The 16,101-nt window shown below is 44.4% G+C and overlaps 1 protein-coding gene across 1 annotated transcript; it reads left to right on the forward strand.

Annotated features, from left to right (window-relative positions):
* The first annotated feature begins 8,467 nt into the window (after nucleotides 1-8,467).
* On the forward strand, nucleotides 8,468-10,876 carry GPR150 (G protein-coupled receptor 150). Its single transcript, XM_067568636.1, is given in 2 exon segments — nucleotides 8,468-8,632; nucleotides 8,634-10,876. Coding segments are annotated over 2 exon segments (1,494 nt in total). The 3' UTR covers nucleotides 9,963-10,876.
* Nucleotides 10,877-16,101: the final 5,225 nt, after the last annotated feature.

Here is a 16,101-nt window from a genome sequence, read left to right on the forward strand (position 1 = left end):
GGCTGGATTCACATGCAGCTACAGGTGAAAAATTCTCCCAAGCCCACTTGTTACTAATGTGGACAAAAATTAGATGACTTTTTAAATAAAAATTGATTTAAAAAAATATTTTTTTTTCAAAATAAGTCTATTTAAAATTAAATATATAATTGACAGCCTATGTTAAAGGCCTAAACTTATTATAATATATTGAAATAATCTAAATTTAAAAAATAATAATATGAAGTAGCACCTATTTGCCACAGAAATTTCAAAGAAAGTCAAACGCCTGAACGGTGGAAGTCACTGGCTAAGTACCTGGGACGCTGAAGTGCTAAAACAACTTTTGACAGTAGTGGCCTCTTCTGGAGATGCAGAGAATTTTTTTTTTTGTTTTCATTTCAGTTTATTCAACTGGTTCAGTTCAATGACTAGTTCATTCAAAGTTAAGAAACCAATCTGGAGTTGAAAAAGAAAGAATGCTTATTTTCCTCTTCCAATCTATAAATAAAAATTTGGTATGAGCAGATGAAATCTAATTCTAAAGTTTTAAAGGACATAGGCCGAGCTCCAAAAAGGGATTTAGACATTGCAACACTGAGCATCACGGTGCTTAACTTTTGGGCACCTAGAAAATGACAAGAACAACACTGCAATCCACAAAACCTGAGTTAGGTGTCTGGACTCCCTATTCAATGAAGGGGAAAGATAGGTGCTATAGAATGCTATCCACAAAAGCTAGGCAGGGAGACACCTAAACTAAACTAGACACCTAAACTAGCCAGTCACAAGTGCTGATGACAGGTGTATGTGCTAAGCCCCTCTTGTCATGTTTTAGGGATTATTTGAACCAGTAAAGGTTTCTGTCACTGCCTGCCCTCTAGCTTTGGGGCTATTGTGCTGTGCAACTATGGTTCAATTCCTTGACACCAGTAGCCAGCCCACAAGCACAAGGTCTCACTCAGGCTCACACCAGCCTCATTACTCTCTGCAGGGTGATACCAACAGCCACTCCAGTCCCGAGTCTCCCCAAATTCATTCTTTTCTACTTCTACATTACCAGACACTTGGATCATTCCCCTCTGGTTTGTCACACCTGAATGCATGAAAGCCAACCCTATAGATACGGTTTACTTTGGCTCACACAGTTTGAACATCAGTCAGAGACCTGGTTGGGAATAAAATACACAAAAAGTTTATTTAAGAAAAAAAGCACTGATTCAAAGATGAAATAGTGAGGGAAAACAAACATAAACAAGTTACACAGAAAATAAACATAAAGATGCAACCTTAGACTTTATGCTTCTATATTAGATATAATTCTTTGTCCAATACAAGGAAAACAAAGGGTAGGAATAAATGGTCAGTTTTCACAATGGAGAGAGGTAAAGAGTGGCATCCTCAAGGATCTATATTGAGACCGGTGCTATTCAACATATTCATAAATGATCTGGAAAAAAGGGTAAATAGTGAGGTGGTAAAATTTGCAGGTGATACAAAATTATTCAGATAGTGAAATTCAAAACAGACTGTGAGGAGTGACAAAAGGATCTCACAAACTGGGTGACGGGGAAAGAAAATAGCAGATGAAAGTCAATGTTGATAAGTGCAAAGTAATGCATATCGGAAAAAATAATCCCAATTATCCATAGAAAACGGTGAGTTCTAAATTAGCTGTTACCACTCAAGAAAGAGATCTTGGAGTCCTATTGGATAGTTCTCTGAAAACATCCAGTCTGCAGCAGCAGTCAAAAAAACTAACAGTATATTAGGAACCATTAAGAAAGGAATAGATAATAAAAAAGAAAATATCATAATGTCGCTATATACATTCATGGTATGGCCACACTTTGAGCACTGCATGCAGTTCTGGTCACCTCATCTTAGAAAAGATATATTAAAATTAAAAAAGGTGCAGAGAAGGGCAATTAGAAAATGATTACGGAACACCTCTACAAGGAGAGATTAAAAAGACAGGGACTGTTGGAAGTTTAGAAAGAGAGGACTAAGGGGGAATATGATAGAGATCTATAAAATAATGAATGGTATTGAGAAAGTGATCAGGGAAGTGTTATTTACCCCTTAACAAAGCACAAGAACCAGGGGTCACCCAATGAAATTAATAGGCAGCAGGTTTAAAACAAACAAAAGAAAGTACTTCTTCACATAAGGCATAGTCAATTTGCGGAATTCGTTGCCATGGGATGTCGTGAATGCCAAAAGTATAACTGGGTTAAAAAAAGAATTAGATAAGTTTATGGGGGATAGGTACATCAATGGCTATTAGCCAAGATGGTCAGGGACACAACCCCATGCTCTAGGTGTCCCTAAACCTCTGACTGCCAGAAGCTGGGACTGGACAACGGGGAATGAATCACTCAAAATTGTCCTGTTCTGTTCATTTCCTCTGAAGCATCTGGTACAGGCCACTGTCAAAAGACAGGATATTGGGCTAGATGGTCCCTGACCCAGTATGACAGTTTTTATGTTATTAAGTTATCTATTGTGTCAAAACAGTTTCCCAGCATACTCCTAGCTAAAGGAGGGATCCAGCATTCACAAAAAGCCTCCTGCCTTGAGAAACGAGACTGTCCCTCAAGTTCTGGATAAAAAAACTTCCATTCCAAGCTCCATGCCTGCTTTTTCCTTCTCTCTCTCTCTCTCAGTCTATGGTTACTCTTGGTCATTCAGAGTGGGGAAATTCCCTCTTGACTTATCTCAGGCATATTCTACACTAGAGAGTGTCGTCGACACAAGCTACAGCGATGATCAAAAAGCGCTATAATTACACTTATGCCTGTTCACATAGCACTTGTGTCACGGAAGTGCGTCTACAGTTGGTGCTCTAGCATGAACAGTGAGTGCAGTGCACTGTGGGCAGCTATCCCACTGTGCAAGTTGCCACTTTGTGCCGCTAGGAGTTGTGGGAAGGCACAGAGGATCACAGTGGGTGTGGGATCAACATCCCTTGGTACAGTGATTTCTATCCCATCATTCCATGGGTTTCCGACTGTGTTTTGCAGCATTTTTCAATGGCCCCTGTTTCCTGTGTGCCTGCCATCTCTACCTGAAAGGATGGATCCTGCACTGCTCTCCACTGTTGTTGTCAGTGTTATGAACACATCATGGCTGGTCATGCAGTAAAACATGAGCTCCCAACTGGATCTGGAATCTGAAACTCCTGACTTGCTGTGTGCCATGCAAATAAACAATGCTGGATTACTGTTTGCATTCACAGAGCATCTGCACATGGTGAACCGCCGCTTTTGGACACGTGAAACAAGCACTGAGTGGTGGGATCGCATCATTATACAGGTCTGGGATGACAAGCAGTGGCTGCAGAACTTTCAAATGCACAAAGACACCTTCATGGAAGTCTAGGCGGCGCTTGCATGGCATCATCCATCAACTCAACCTCCTCGTCCATGATCTCTTTGTCATGGTTGAGTCCAGTGTCTGCTGTCTCTGGGCCCACAGAGGTATCCATGGGTCTCTTGGCAGTGGAGGTGGGTTCACCACCAAGGATGGCTTCCAGCTCTTTATAGAAGTGGCAGGTCTTTGGTTCTGCATCAGAGTGACAGTTTGATTACCTAGCCTTTTGGTACCCCTGCTGCATCTCTTTGAGTTTCGCACAGCATTGCAGTGTGTCCCATTCATTGCCCTAGAGCAGAGCTGGAACTGCACAGCCTCCTCTCCCCAAATACCAATCAGATCCAGAAATTCCAGTGTGCTCCAAGCAGAAGAGTGTTTGGTTCATGGGGCCGTCATGGTCAGCTGGGAAGATGAGATATGAGTTCTCCACGCCAACCAAGCAGGGAGTGGAATTTCAAAATTTCCTGGGACTCCAAAGGGGGAGGGGCAGATGGCTGCTGGGGAGCGGAATTCAAACTGATGGCCAGAGCAGTCAGGGTGGGCATTGTGGGTCACTTTCTGGAGGCCATTTACTGTGACATAAACAAGCGTGGCGTCTACACTGACACTGTATCGCTACAACTTTGGTGCAAAAAGCTCTATGCTTCTCATCAAGGTGGTTTTATTTTTTTGCAAAATCAGGGGCGTTACGTCGGCGGGGGAGTGGGATTGTAGTGTGTATTCTGTTTTGGTGCAAAAAGCTGACTTTGGTCAACAAAAGTCTGTAGTGTAGACCAGCCCTTAGTGTCTTTCCATTAACTATAATGTTTCATGGTTGTTTTCTCCTGGGTTGGACAATGGATAGTTACTTGAAGCTGATTGCATATATAATACTGGCTTGCATGATGCCCCTCCCTGCCTGACTGCTCGCCGCCCTGCTGTGAGGTGTAGTACTGATTATGAGCACAGTATACACTAACACATAAATTTACAACCACAGTTTGTATAAATATTTTATAATGACCATCAAGTTCAGAACATTACAAGATTTATAAGAGACCTTACCTGATATACTTTTATAGTACAACAATTCAGTCTGCAATCAGTTGGCTTCAATGCTCATTTTTAGGGTTTAAATCTCCTGTCTCCCCTTGGGACACTGGACCCTGTTTGTCACACCTCTCCTTTCACAGAGATAGGCACCTATATCCAGGCTGCAGGAAGGTGCCTATCTCTGCTTAGCAATCCATCAATTGAAACCTGTCTTCTGGAGTCAGACGGCTTAGGCGCCTATGTGGGTTTCTTGTGAGAATGAGTTAGATGCTTGCCTGCTTCCACACAAAATGGTCAGTGAAGGAGGTGCAGTGGTGAGTCAGGAGGGGCAACTGCCTGGTAGCCATTAGGTGCACATGTGACACCCCAACATCAGACTATCCCGTAGCTCAGTGGTTAGGGCAGGTAAAGGAGGAAATTGAATCTAGGTCTCCATCTCCCAGGTGAGTGCTCTAACCATTGTGGTAAAAGTTATAAGGTGGGTGATAGTGGTGGCACCTCTTCCTCCAGTCAGGTTTTGAATGGGACCTGATCTGGCAGGCAGCCTCTGAGTATACTATTGGATTGGGCCCTGCATACAAGATTGGCATTCATCTGCCTGTCTTTCATGGATTGCTCAAGGGATTAGGTGGGAGATCTGACACCTAGAGCGAGGCAGCAGTGTGCAAGCCAGAGGCAGGAACACAGGCTCCTAGAGAACTTCTACCCTGAAAACTTAGGTGGACAGTGAATTTCGGCAACTACAGGGTTTGTCAGGAGTTTTATGAATTGCAGGGGAGCCTAAAACTCAGATTTAAGTCCCTAAACCCAAGACTTAAGGTGTCTAAGCACCTTTGTGGATCAGGGCCATAGTGACCAGAAATAATCAATTCAATTCACTAACTACATTTAATACTTTCTTTGTTTAATAAATCAGCTTTCAAAACAAAAGATGTTTTGATGAACTTTTTAAAAAAAAATTTCCCTTATGTATCCAGCACATGTAAGGTAGTTTCATTTAATTTTTAAAAATTAAAATTTTGTTTTTGTGCATTGTTACTGAATCTGAATTTCCATCCAAATAGAGCCTGAAACAAATCACAAGTAAAAAATTAAGCATCTAGTAAATAAAAAATGCATCAGTCACCATTTTCTAACATAATACAAAATGCAAAAATTAAGTATCTGAATAAAGGTAAATTAAGCTATACAACTGCTTAAATAAATGTGTATAAATATAGTGTATACTCCTAGTTAGCAAAAAGAAGCACCAAATTTAGCGTAAAGGCTCTATTTAGTTGCAAATCAAAATGTTGTAATGTTCTAACTAATGAGACTCAATCTTTCTTTAGGAAAAAACTAAAAGTACAAATGCAAAACACAATTAAAATCCATGTTTCTAGTCATGGTCTCCTGCTTGCTGATGTAAATCAGGATTGAAAATGGTGCTTTAAATCCCTTTTATTTAAATCAATCCAGCCTGCTTGTTACAGACAGATCCAGATTTTGTGGGAAATCTCCATGACAGTAATGATTTCAAACTCCGTTTTTTTTAAATTTGGCACACTAGCAAGCTCTTTTACCATAATTGATAATGCTCCTTGATACTAGGCCATTTTATTGCCATGTATGCATCTGATAAGTTTTGGACTGATCTACTAATGAATTCTTTTTAATTACACCAAAACATTTTACAAAGCCAAATAAACTCATTACCATTTTACTGGTATAGTATATATTTGAAATGCTCAAAAACGATTAATTTAGTGCAGTGAAAGAGTAGTGGTGTGTATATAATAAATTCCTCAGCACAGAATGGTAGCAGTAACCTCTCGCAGGCCCTATGCTGACAGATAATTTATCATCCAACTAGGAGGAGATAGTAAACTACATAACCCCCTTCCTCCCAGTGGCTTCTGAGTTAACTGTAAATATACCCCTTAATTATAACATCACCACCCTGAAGAGCATTTAGCTGTCTCATTAACCACGTTCTACACATACAGAAAATAACAGAAGCAAAGCTACTGTCAGTAAAATTAACTAGTTGAATTGCATCCAAGAGCAAACAAATGGAAGACTTTCCCTCTGATTGGGACAGAAGGGATCTTCCCATGATAATTCACAGCATTTTCTCACACTGGGATGTTCACCCAGTTCATACCCCTTCCCAGCCTTTGCAGAGTGGCCCTGGAGAGGTTCTTATTTCCTATTGCAGTTTGCACCTGAAGCCTGGCTGGATACTGTACAGCTGAATTACCCAGAAGTCTTCTCTAACTGGAGACCAGATGGTGTCGGGTACAGCGCCCTCAACTGGCCTTGAAATCAATGGCCCATGCACGATCACCCTTGATCGCCCTCGATCACCGTGTTCTTCTGCAACATAGGTATACAATTCTTTTATGTCTTTTGACCATCAGGCTAAAGTAAATCAAAGTCATAGGGGTAGTGTAAGTATAAGAGACGTTTGGATCAAATATGGTGGCACTCTTTTTGTTTATTTAAGAATGTTTCTCTTTTCGTGTGTTTTGAAAAGAAAACGGATGGACCTCACAACTGAAAGGAGGTTTCTTTCTTCACGCGGTCCCAACTGTTGTTTGTGGTTGTATCTATCTTTGAAGAGCTTTAAATCGACTTTTCAGACTATGAAATATGTGTACTCATCTCTGCGAACAACATGCATGGGGTAGGATTAGGGCACCAATGAAAATCTAAATACATGCTGAAAAAATGACGTTATTTCCTAAGGCACTATCAAGTTATTGAAGTGTGAACATCCTTCCCAAACCCACAATTTCCCAGCTCTTGTAGGATGCAATTAAATTAACTTGAGAGTCAACAGGCTATAACTATTATTTAGAGTGAGTAAACATTTTGAGTCAAAAGGAGGAAGGTTATTTTCCCCCTTTACTTTAAACCGTGTTATTTGGTTTGTTCTTCGTCTATGAAAAACTTGGCTCCTTTCTTTAGCATTTTCTGAGTCACTTTATCTTGTGTTGAATGGAGGCGTCCCTGCAGCCAAGTGCCATCTGGTGGAAATTTTATTAAGAGATTGGGTGTAGGGGAGAGATTCGTTTTTTGAATAAAACCACAAACCAGTTCATGAGTAATAGCTTATTTATATCAAAATCTTTCAATTTCCTTCCCTTCTTGGCTAACATTAAATATCATACCAAGGGGATGAGCTGCTGTTGAAAATAAGAAAATCTTTTGAAAGATGCCTGAACAAAGCATTACCACTGAAGTACAAAACGAAACGATGCTAACTACAGAATGCAAGCGCGCTCAACAGGCTGGTTTCTGTTAAATGGGATTCGTGAACAGCTTTAGCGTCATTTTGTTTTGATTAAAACAAGATGCCACATTACCCTTTACTTCTGATGTCTTTCGCACTTCCTCGTATTTACGCCGCGCTTAGCGGGTGTGTAATAACAACACAGCCCCATTACTGAGAATCCTTTCACTTATTTTGTCCTGTATGGAAGATTTTTGAAATTTTCCCGCAGTTTGAAATCCCGGGTCTGAGCTGTCTCCGTCCGAGACTCCTTTCCTCTGACTACCGAGTCCTGAGCGCAGACCAGAGGTGGCAATGACACTGGGTGAGGAAGGGCAGCGAGAGAGTGAAGGTGTGTTGCGGGCACTTTCCTTCCGTCAGGTACTCCGGACTGTGCATGGATCTGTTCACCGCCGGCACGTTAATCAAGATTTTGGCTAAGGGCTGAAGAGATGGAGGGAGACAGGGGGGGATGCATGGGCAGGGTGAGGGCCATAGCTGTTTCATTCTGGGATGTGCGGGGGACTGTTGCTTGGTTCAGGTGTTGGGGATGGATGGTTGCTAACCTGCAGGGACGAGGGGAGATGGCTGCTAGGATCTGGGGGTGGGGTTACTGTGTTGGCGTTACTATAGTTGCATTGTTGGATGGGGTGAAAAGCTAATTGCTTGGCCGGGGAAGATGTTCCTAAGAAGGTGGTACGGGAGAAACTGGCTGTTTGGTTCTGGGGGGAGACAGTTGCTGGGTGGGGAGATGATAGGCGTGCTAGCTGCTGTGTCTGTGTGCACAGCCCACCCTTGCTGTGTGCCAGATGACAGGCAAAGCCCCTATATATGCCGCCGGGAAGCGCGTTCATCATTAGCGCAATCATTTCTCTTCCTTTCCAAGAAAGTTTGTATCCCCAAGAGCAGAGTCGAGCCGGGAGGTGTGCGGGGACTGGGACGCTGAGAGCCTGGGACCTCTGGATTGCCTTGCACCGGCCTCCGGTTTCCCCCTCCTCCCCCCTGTGTTGGGACTCTGCGGGGAGCTATGGAAGATCCATTCAGCCTGGACACATTTTCTCCGGTACTCAACCTCTCGAGTGCCCTGCAGCCAGGATGGAGCCTCAACCTCTCCTCCTCCCCCGGGGACCGCTGGCCTTCCCTTAGCCAGCAGGTGCGGGTGATCTCCGCGGCCGCCATCCTGCTGTTGGGGCTGGTGGGCAACTGCCTGGTGCTGCACCGGCTCTGCTGCTGCGGCCGGAGCGGGCGGCGGCGGAAGATGGACTTCCTCATCGGCCACCTGGCACTGGCCGATCTCTACGGCTGCGGGCTGGCCCTGCTCTCGCATCTGACGGCGGAGCTGCTGGGGGCCGCCTGGCCGGCGGGGGACGCCGCCTGCCGCCTGCTCAAGCTGCTGCAGGGGTCCGGACTCCTGGCCTCGTCCAACGTGCTGGTGCTTATAGCCCTGGAGCGGCACCACGTGGTGAGGCAGCCGGCGGCGCACCCGCCGCTGCCCGCCCGGGCCTTGGCCACGCTGGGCTGGCTGCTGGCCCTGCTGCTCGCCCTGCCCCAGGCCTTCGTCTTCAGACTTGCCTCCCGCCCCGGGGGCAGCCGCTGCCTCAGCATCTTCGAGCAGCTGCCGCGCTGGCACGGCCAGGCCTACGGCGTGTACGGGGCCGTCACCAGCTTCCTGGCGCCCGTCTGCCTGCTGTGCTGGGCCTACGGCCGCATCCTCCTCGCCCTCTGGGCCGCCCAGGAGCAGAAGCCGCCGGCGGCGGCGGAGCGGGGGGAAGGCAGTGGCGGCCGGCGCCGCCGCGTGGGGCTGCCGGCCGCACGGTCCCTGCTGCTGAGGTTGCCGGCCGCCAGCTGCCCCATGCCCCGGGCCCGGGTCAAGACGCTGCAGCTGACGCTGGTGTTGATCGCCCTGTTCGCGCTCTGCCGTCTGCCCCGCTTCGTGCTGGAGCTCAGCCTGGCCTTCGGGCCCGGCGGGGAAGCCCCGGCGGCGGCCGGGCTGCGGGAGGCGCGGGCCGCGCTAGGCATCGTGGCGGTGACCAACAGCGCGCTGAACCCCTACGCCTATCTGCTCTTCCAGAGCCACCGGCCCTGGGCGCGCCGCCTCCAGCGGAGCCTCTGCCGCGCGGGGCCCGGCCCCGCCTGCTGCTGCCCCGGCCCCGAGGGGGAGCCCCGCCGCCGGCCGAACCACCGTGCCCTGCAGCGACACCGCCCGAAAAACGGGCCGCCTGCCGGAGCGCAGCGCGCCGCCCTGTGCAGCCCCGCGCTGCCGCCAGGCTCCGGCCCTCAGGAACTAGTCGAGGCCGCTACCTCCGCCTGCGAGAGCGGCTTCTAATCAGCCCCTTCCTCGGGGTGGCGCACAGGGGCCAGGGCCCGCTGACCGCCGCAAAGCGCGCCGGAGCAGCAGGAACGAGGGCACCCAGCGAAACCGCTTAACGTCCTCCTTGGCCCAATACCTGCTGTCATCACCCCTGCCTGTCCTTCACCTCCCTCCCCAAGTCCCTCCGTTCTCTCTGCCCCTTATTTTAACGTCTCTGCAAAGTTTCTCTTCTTTCACATCTTCTTCCTGTCTTTCTTTCCTACCCTTCCTCTCAATCATCTCCCTAACTTTCCCTTCTTTCTTTTCCAAAGTTTGAGTAAGGACAAAGATGACTGGGGTTTAAAGATAACCTCCTCTGGTGAGAAGCTCCTTACATGTTCAAAATGCTCCTATGACACTGATCTTTGTGTTCATGTGATGACAGAAATTCAATTCCCTAACCAGGCAGAGGGAACAAACCTCATTCCATCACTGTTTGTAGCCATATGATGACTAGATGTGATGTGGTTTTATAGAAGCTGAACTGTGTATTTTGCATCTTTAATATTTTTATTACAATTGACCTAGCTGCCTCCTTGTTCTTTAGGGATGTGGGGCTCAAAGTTAGGGTTTTCAAAAGAGCACCAGTACTTTAAAATTATACACAGATATGTGTAGGCAGGGAGGAATTTCAGAAAGCCTTTATACTGAAAACTGGTCAGGATTCGAATCTATTATGAGGTGTTTTTTCTGCAACATAACAATTTTCATGTCCTTTATAACATTGTCCTTTGTGTTTTCAATCATTTTTTACAGGTGAAGAGTGCAAAAATCAGCAGGGCTGCTGTTGCTATGCAAACTGACTGAATGTTGTACATATGAATAGTTCTATATTGGTAACCTTTACAAAGCCTTCTGAATCTTTTTGTTGCACTCTGTAGACTTAGTGGTAACTCATTTGTAAATAAAATCAATGAGTATATGAAATGGCTACTTCATTTTGTTTAAAGAAACAATTTAAAAGTAGTGGTGCCATTTTGTTTCAATGTGGTTGGACTCTTTCTAGGATTAGATGCTGAATGTGTTAATCAGCAATGAAGACTGAGTCAGTGGGCTGTGTGGGCAGATTGTAATTGGAAATCTACATATACAAAACACACCTTGCAAAAACCAAAGGTCTTCTAACATTACTTTATCTATATGCCTGCCTAATGAACAGTAATATAGAGCTCATTTAATGAGATAATTAGCTCCATTCCTCCTATTGTTTAGGATTTGGCTAATACTCATGTAGCCAACTGAATATTTTCTAGATGCCCCTTTGGGCCCTGTTTACACTACAATTAAAGTGAAACACAAGCTACATTCTGTTTTCATATACCTAGGTAAAACGCCTATTGAGTTAAATGTGAATTGTGTATCATATGACACTCTATACCTCATGGTATACGTCAACACTACTAACATGTTAGAACTGTATTAGGCTCCATCTTTACTATCATTACAACTGAATTCTGAGACCCAGTGATAACAAGCTTGTCCTTTAACAAAGTGACAACTTGATTCCTGTAGACAGAACCTTAACTTGGCCTTGGAAGGTCCTACGGGTGTTACAACTGGGAGCTACACAGTTAGTGGTTCTCCTAACTTCCTTGTAAGTGTAGTGTAGAGAAGTCTTAGAATCACATTCATATCTTGCTGGGGTCAAGAGGTTGTAATTTTGAACACAAATTTAAACTTGTTTAGGCTGTGTGTGTGCTAGTCTTTTTTCTCTCTTACAGCTTCCCACTGTTGCTACCACATAAATGGCTTGTAATGGTGTGTGAACCAGGCCACGGGTGCCCTGAAAGAGTTAATGTATGTCTGAGAGGCCAATTACATTACTTGGCTGCACCTGGAGGAAGAACCAGGCTTAACTGATCATGAAGCCAGGTAGGTAGGAGCAGGATGGTTAGCATAAAGCCAGGAATTTGAGAGCAGAAGTGGGCTGTAATAAGGGATGGTGTAATTATTCCCTGGGAATAGAGAGATGATGGGAAGAATAAGCCTGGGATCTTAGTCATTCAAGAAGGGTCAACCCACAGAAGTTATGGGGAAGAAGGCCTGAGAGAGGTAAGGAGACTAGGGAAACAGCATCAAGGAGTGGGACTGTGCTGATCTTGGCTGCTGGTTATAGGGTGCTGGGCTGGAACCTGGTGTACGGGGGAGCCTTCCCCCCTGCCCACCAGCCACCGGTGAGATGGCAAGAGTCTGGAGAAGGGAGCAAGGACATTAAAAAGCACTGAGGCAAGGGTGTGGGGAACAGGGCCTGGAGTTGGGGCTGAAGTCTCTCTTGTGAGGACACCGAACTGTTCGTGTTGGGCTTTCTGTTACCCCAGAAGGGGTGGACCAAATTATGATTTGGCCAAAGGGCTGAGTTATGGAAGAGAGACTTAACACTATGACTGTCGGCAGAGGGTGTCAAAGTGGAAGACAGCTGCTGTGTTGTGCCTAGCCATGAGGAGGTGCGCCTTGTGGCTGAACCGCTTTATACAGCTCTGTTGGTGGTAATGATGGTGGGAGCCCTAGTATAGACAAGCTTCCAGCTGTCACTACTGGCATTTTTAACACTTGTCTAATGTTGCTGAAATGGAATATAAATGATGCAGTTTTTTTTTTTAAGGCAGTGGCAGTTTGTCTACCCTTGAGCTTTGACCAGTGGAGCTGCACTGGTGTTTAGCTACAGTGAGAAGTTATTGCGTTTGTAGGGTTTCATTGGGTTTCCTACAGAACTGTTTATTGGTCCTCCTAGGCAATTCCATAATGCACAATAGAATAGCATGGTCCATTGTATTGGGCAGTAGACTGTAGCTCAGAAGACCATGGCTCTATTACTGACCCTGCCACCAACTTTCTGAGTGACCTTCAGCAAGTCACTGCACCTTTGTGTATTTCAGTGTGCCATTGTCTATTTTGTCCCTTTATCTTGTAAGTCCTTTCATGCAGTGACTATCTCTTGCAAGGTATTTGTACACTGGAGCCCTGATCTCAGTTGAGGTGTCTGGCTACCACTGCAATACAAATAACCATTAACAATAATGGGTGCTTTCAGACAAATTCCCTCTGCACCATTTCAAACTGGATTAGCTCCTTCCTGGTAAGTTACATTTAAACATGGTTGTCTCTAGAGAAGTGATTACATTTTGAAAATTGTGTAGATGGAGCCTAATTGTTACAAAAAAGTTCTACAGAACCACATTGGAGTAAGCGTTAACTACACTAGGTAATGCAGTTGCTCTTGATAAGGGGTATAAACCACAGATGAAATTGAATCAGTGCTGTGACCAGTGTAACTAGGAGATAGGCAAAACTAACCCATGTTCATCATAATTTCATAAATCATGGCTGAGCCTTGAAATTCTGCTACGTTACTGGCAATTACAGGCCAGTAAGCCTAACTTCAGTACCAGGCAAACTGGTTGAAACGATAGTAAAAAAACAGAATTATCAGATACATAGATAAACATTTGGAAGAGTTAACATGCCTTTTGTAAAGGGAAATTCTGCCTCCCCAGTCTAATGAAACTCTTTGAACGAGTCAACAAGCTTGTGGACAAGGTTGATCCAATCTACGTAGGCTACTTGAACCTTCAGAAAGCCTTTGGCAAGTTCCCTCACCAAAGGCTTTTAAAAAGTAGGCTATCATGGGATAAGAGGGAAGGGCTCTCATGGATCAGTAGCTGATTAAAAGATAGAATAAATAGTAAGTTTTCATAATGGAGAGAAGTAAATTGTGGGGTCCCCGGAGGATCTGTGCTGTTCAACATATTCAAAAGTGATCAGGAAAAAGGGGTGAACAGTGAAGTTGCAGATGATGCAGTTAGTCAAGATAGTCCAAAGACTGGAAAAAGTTACAAAAGGATCTCACAAATCTGGGTGACTGGACGAGAAAAATGGCAGACTGACTTCAATGTTGATAAATGCAAAGTAATGGACATTGGAAAACACAATTACAACTGTATGTACAAAATAATGGAGTTTAAATTAGCTGTTACCACTCAAGAAAGAGATCTTGGAGTCATAGTGGATAGTCATCTGAAAACATTGCGCAGAGTGCGATGGCAGTCCAAAAAGCTAACACTGTTAAGAACCATCAGGAAAGGGATAGATAATACAGGAAAATATCATAATGCCACTATATAAATCCATGTTACACCCACATCTTATGTACTGCTTGCAGTTTTGGTCATCCCATCCAAAAAAGATATACTAGAAGTGGAAAAGTGCAGAGAAGAGTAGTGAACATAATTAGAGGTATGGAACAACTTCTATATGAGGAGAGATTTAAAAAGATTGTAACTGTTCAGCTTAGAAAAGAGATGACTAGATGGTAGAGGTTTATAAACTCATGAATGATGTGAACAAAGTGACTAGAGAAGTGTTGTTTAGCTCTTTATATAATAAGAAGTGGGGGTCACCCAATGAAATTAATAGGTTTAAAACAAACATAAGGGGGTATCCCCTTCACATGATGCAGTTAACCTGTGGAACTCATTGCCATGGGATGTTGTGAAGGCCAAGGGTATAACTGAGTTATGGCTGTTGTTTATGTTCACTTGATGGACTTGTATGCCTGTGGATCCAAGAGCAGAATTTGTCCTTTACTATCTCCTTAAATTCCATGTGTTGCAGAGTTCATTTGACTTGGACTTTAAGAAAAGTAGTGTGAATGCTTTAACATTGACGGGAAAATGCTTTACACTGTTAAACCAATTTAACTTCAAAAGTGGTTAATTTAACTTTGTACAAGCAGAGTTTATGCTGGGTATCTATTATAAGGAGAGAGGGAGTATTCAAGTGCTTCCATTTTCTCCTCCGAGTTCTTCAGAAAGAAGGCTTTTACCCAAAGGATATTAAATAACTTATTTAGGGAAGCCAACATATTTGCTTTTGTGTTTTTTGTTTTAACACATTTTGATTTCTTAAAAAGTAACAAGAGAAGAAACCTCAAACTAGATATGCAAACTGAGTTTTGGAATAATTATGTGGAAAAAGAAGGCACCATACTTACAAACTACAAGAAGTGTTTTGGGTTTTTTATACAACACTTGGTTGATAACATACAAATGTAGAGATTACAAGACATTAAACTAATGATCGGTGTTTGGTCATTTTGTGTGTGTAACTTTTTTTATAGAGGAAAACCACAGTTGTAGCTATGCTTCATATAATTTCTATTGACTTACTTTTTGTGAATCCTTTTATCCTTGAGATGCTTGAAAGAAACATCTCCTATAGACAGAGAGCGGCACAGATGCAGAGGCTGGGAAATTGCTTGCCTAGCTTGTCCTTGTGACGCAGATGAGCTGTAAGAATTGAGACTTAAGAGGAGGAGATGTTACTGGGCCAAGTGACTGCAAGCCCTGAACAGTATGTACTAACCAGACAGGCACAATGTTTAACGGAGGAGAGTTTGTGGCAAGGGGTCAGGTTCAAGCAACAGGAGGGTCAGCCCCTTAGTGCTCTCTGCAGAGCTGGAGAGAGAACCCATTAGCCTCTCATCCAAATGAGCCAGTTGACCAGAAGCCCCCAGTTTACAGGGGGTGTTCCCCCTTCAACTAGCTGTCCCTGAAATCATTTGGCTACTGAAAGCCTTGGGTAAGGACAGAAGCCAAAGCTCCCTGCTCAGTTTGTACTGGAAGCTGAGGTCAGACTAGTAAATGATCAACCCAAGGACTTGCTCAAACCAATGAGAGATCTGCCCGCCTCACAGTGGATGCCACAATTTGAGTAATGTGTGCACTTCACAAAGCTAGTTAACAAAGGACCTCGGAGTCAGTTAAGAGCTGGTCTGCGTAAACACAGCCAAGAGAAACCCTTTATGTTCCATGCAGAGCTACGTCAGCACTACAGAGCTCCCAAGAAAAGGTCAGGCCTGTAACTTCAAGTTCACCTTCCTTTGGACATCCCCAAAGTGCTCCAATGCACAGGACAGAGTGCACATTCCATCTCCCTGAGACCAGTGGGCAGACTGTGGAGTTGCACCCCTTTCACCTCTGTATTATTTTTGAGGTCTGTTGATCATAATTAGTTACTAGAGAGAATGATCATTTCAGGGAGGATCTGATTATTGTTGTGAGGTTAACTTATTCATTTTCTGTTCCCCTTGATTTTCTAGCTTTTCCTTTCTATCCTA

This window comes from Emydura macquarii, unplaced genomic scaffold (assembly GCF_026122565.2).
Source record: "Emydura macquarii macquarii isolate MOO-44397 ecotype Brisbane River unplaced genomic scaffold, CSIRO-AGI_Emac_v2 contig_2897, whole genome shotgun sequence".
Classification (NCBI taxonomy): Eukaryota; Metazoa; Chordata; order Testudines; family Chelidae; genus Emydura; species Emydura macquarii.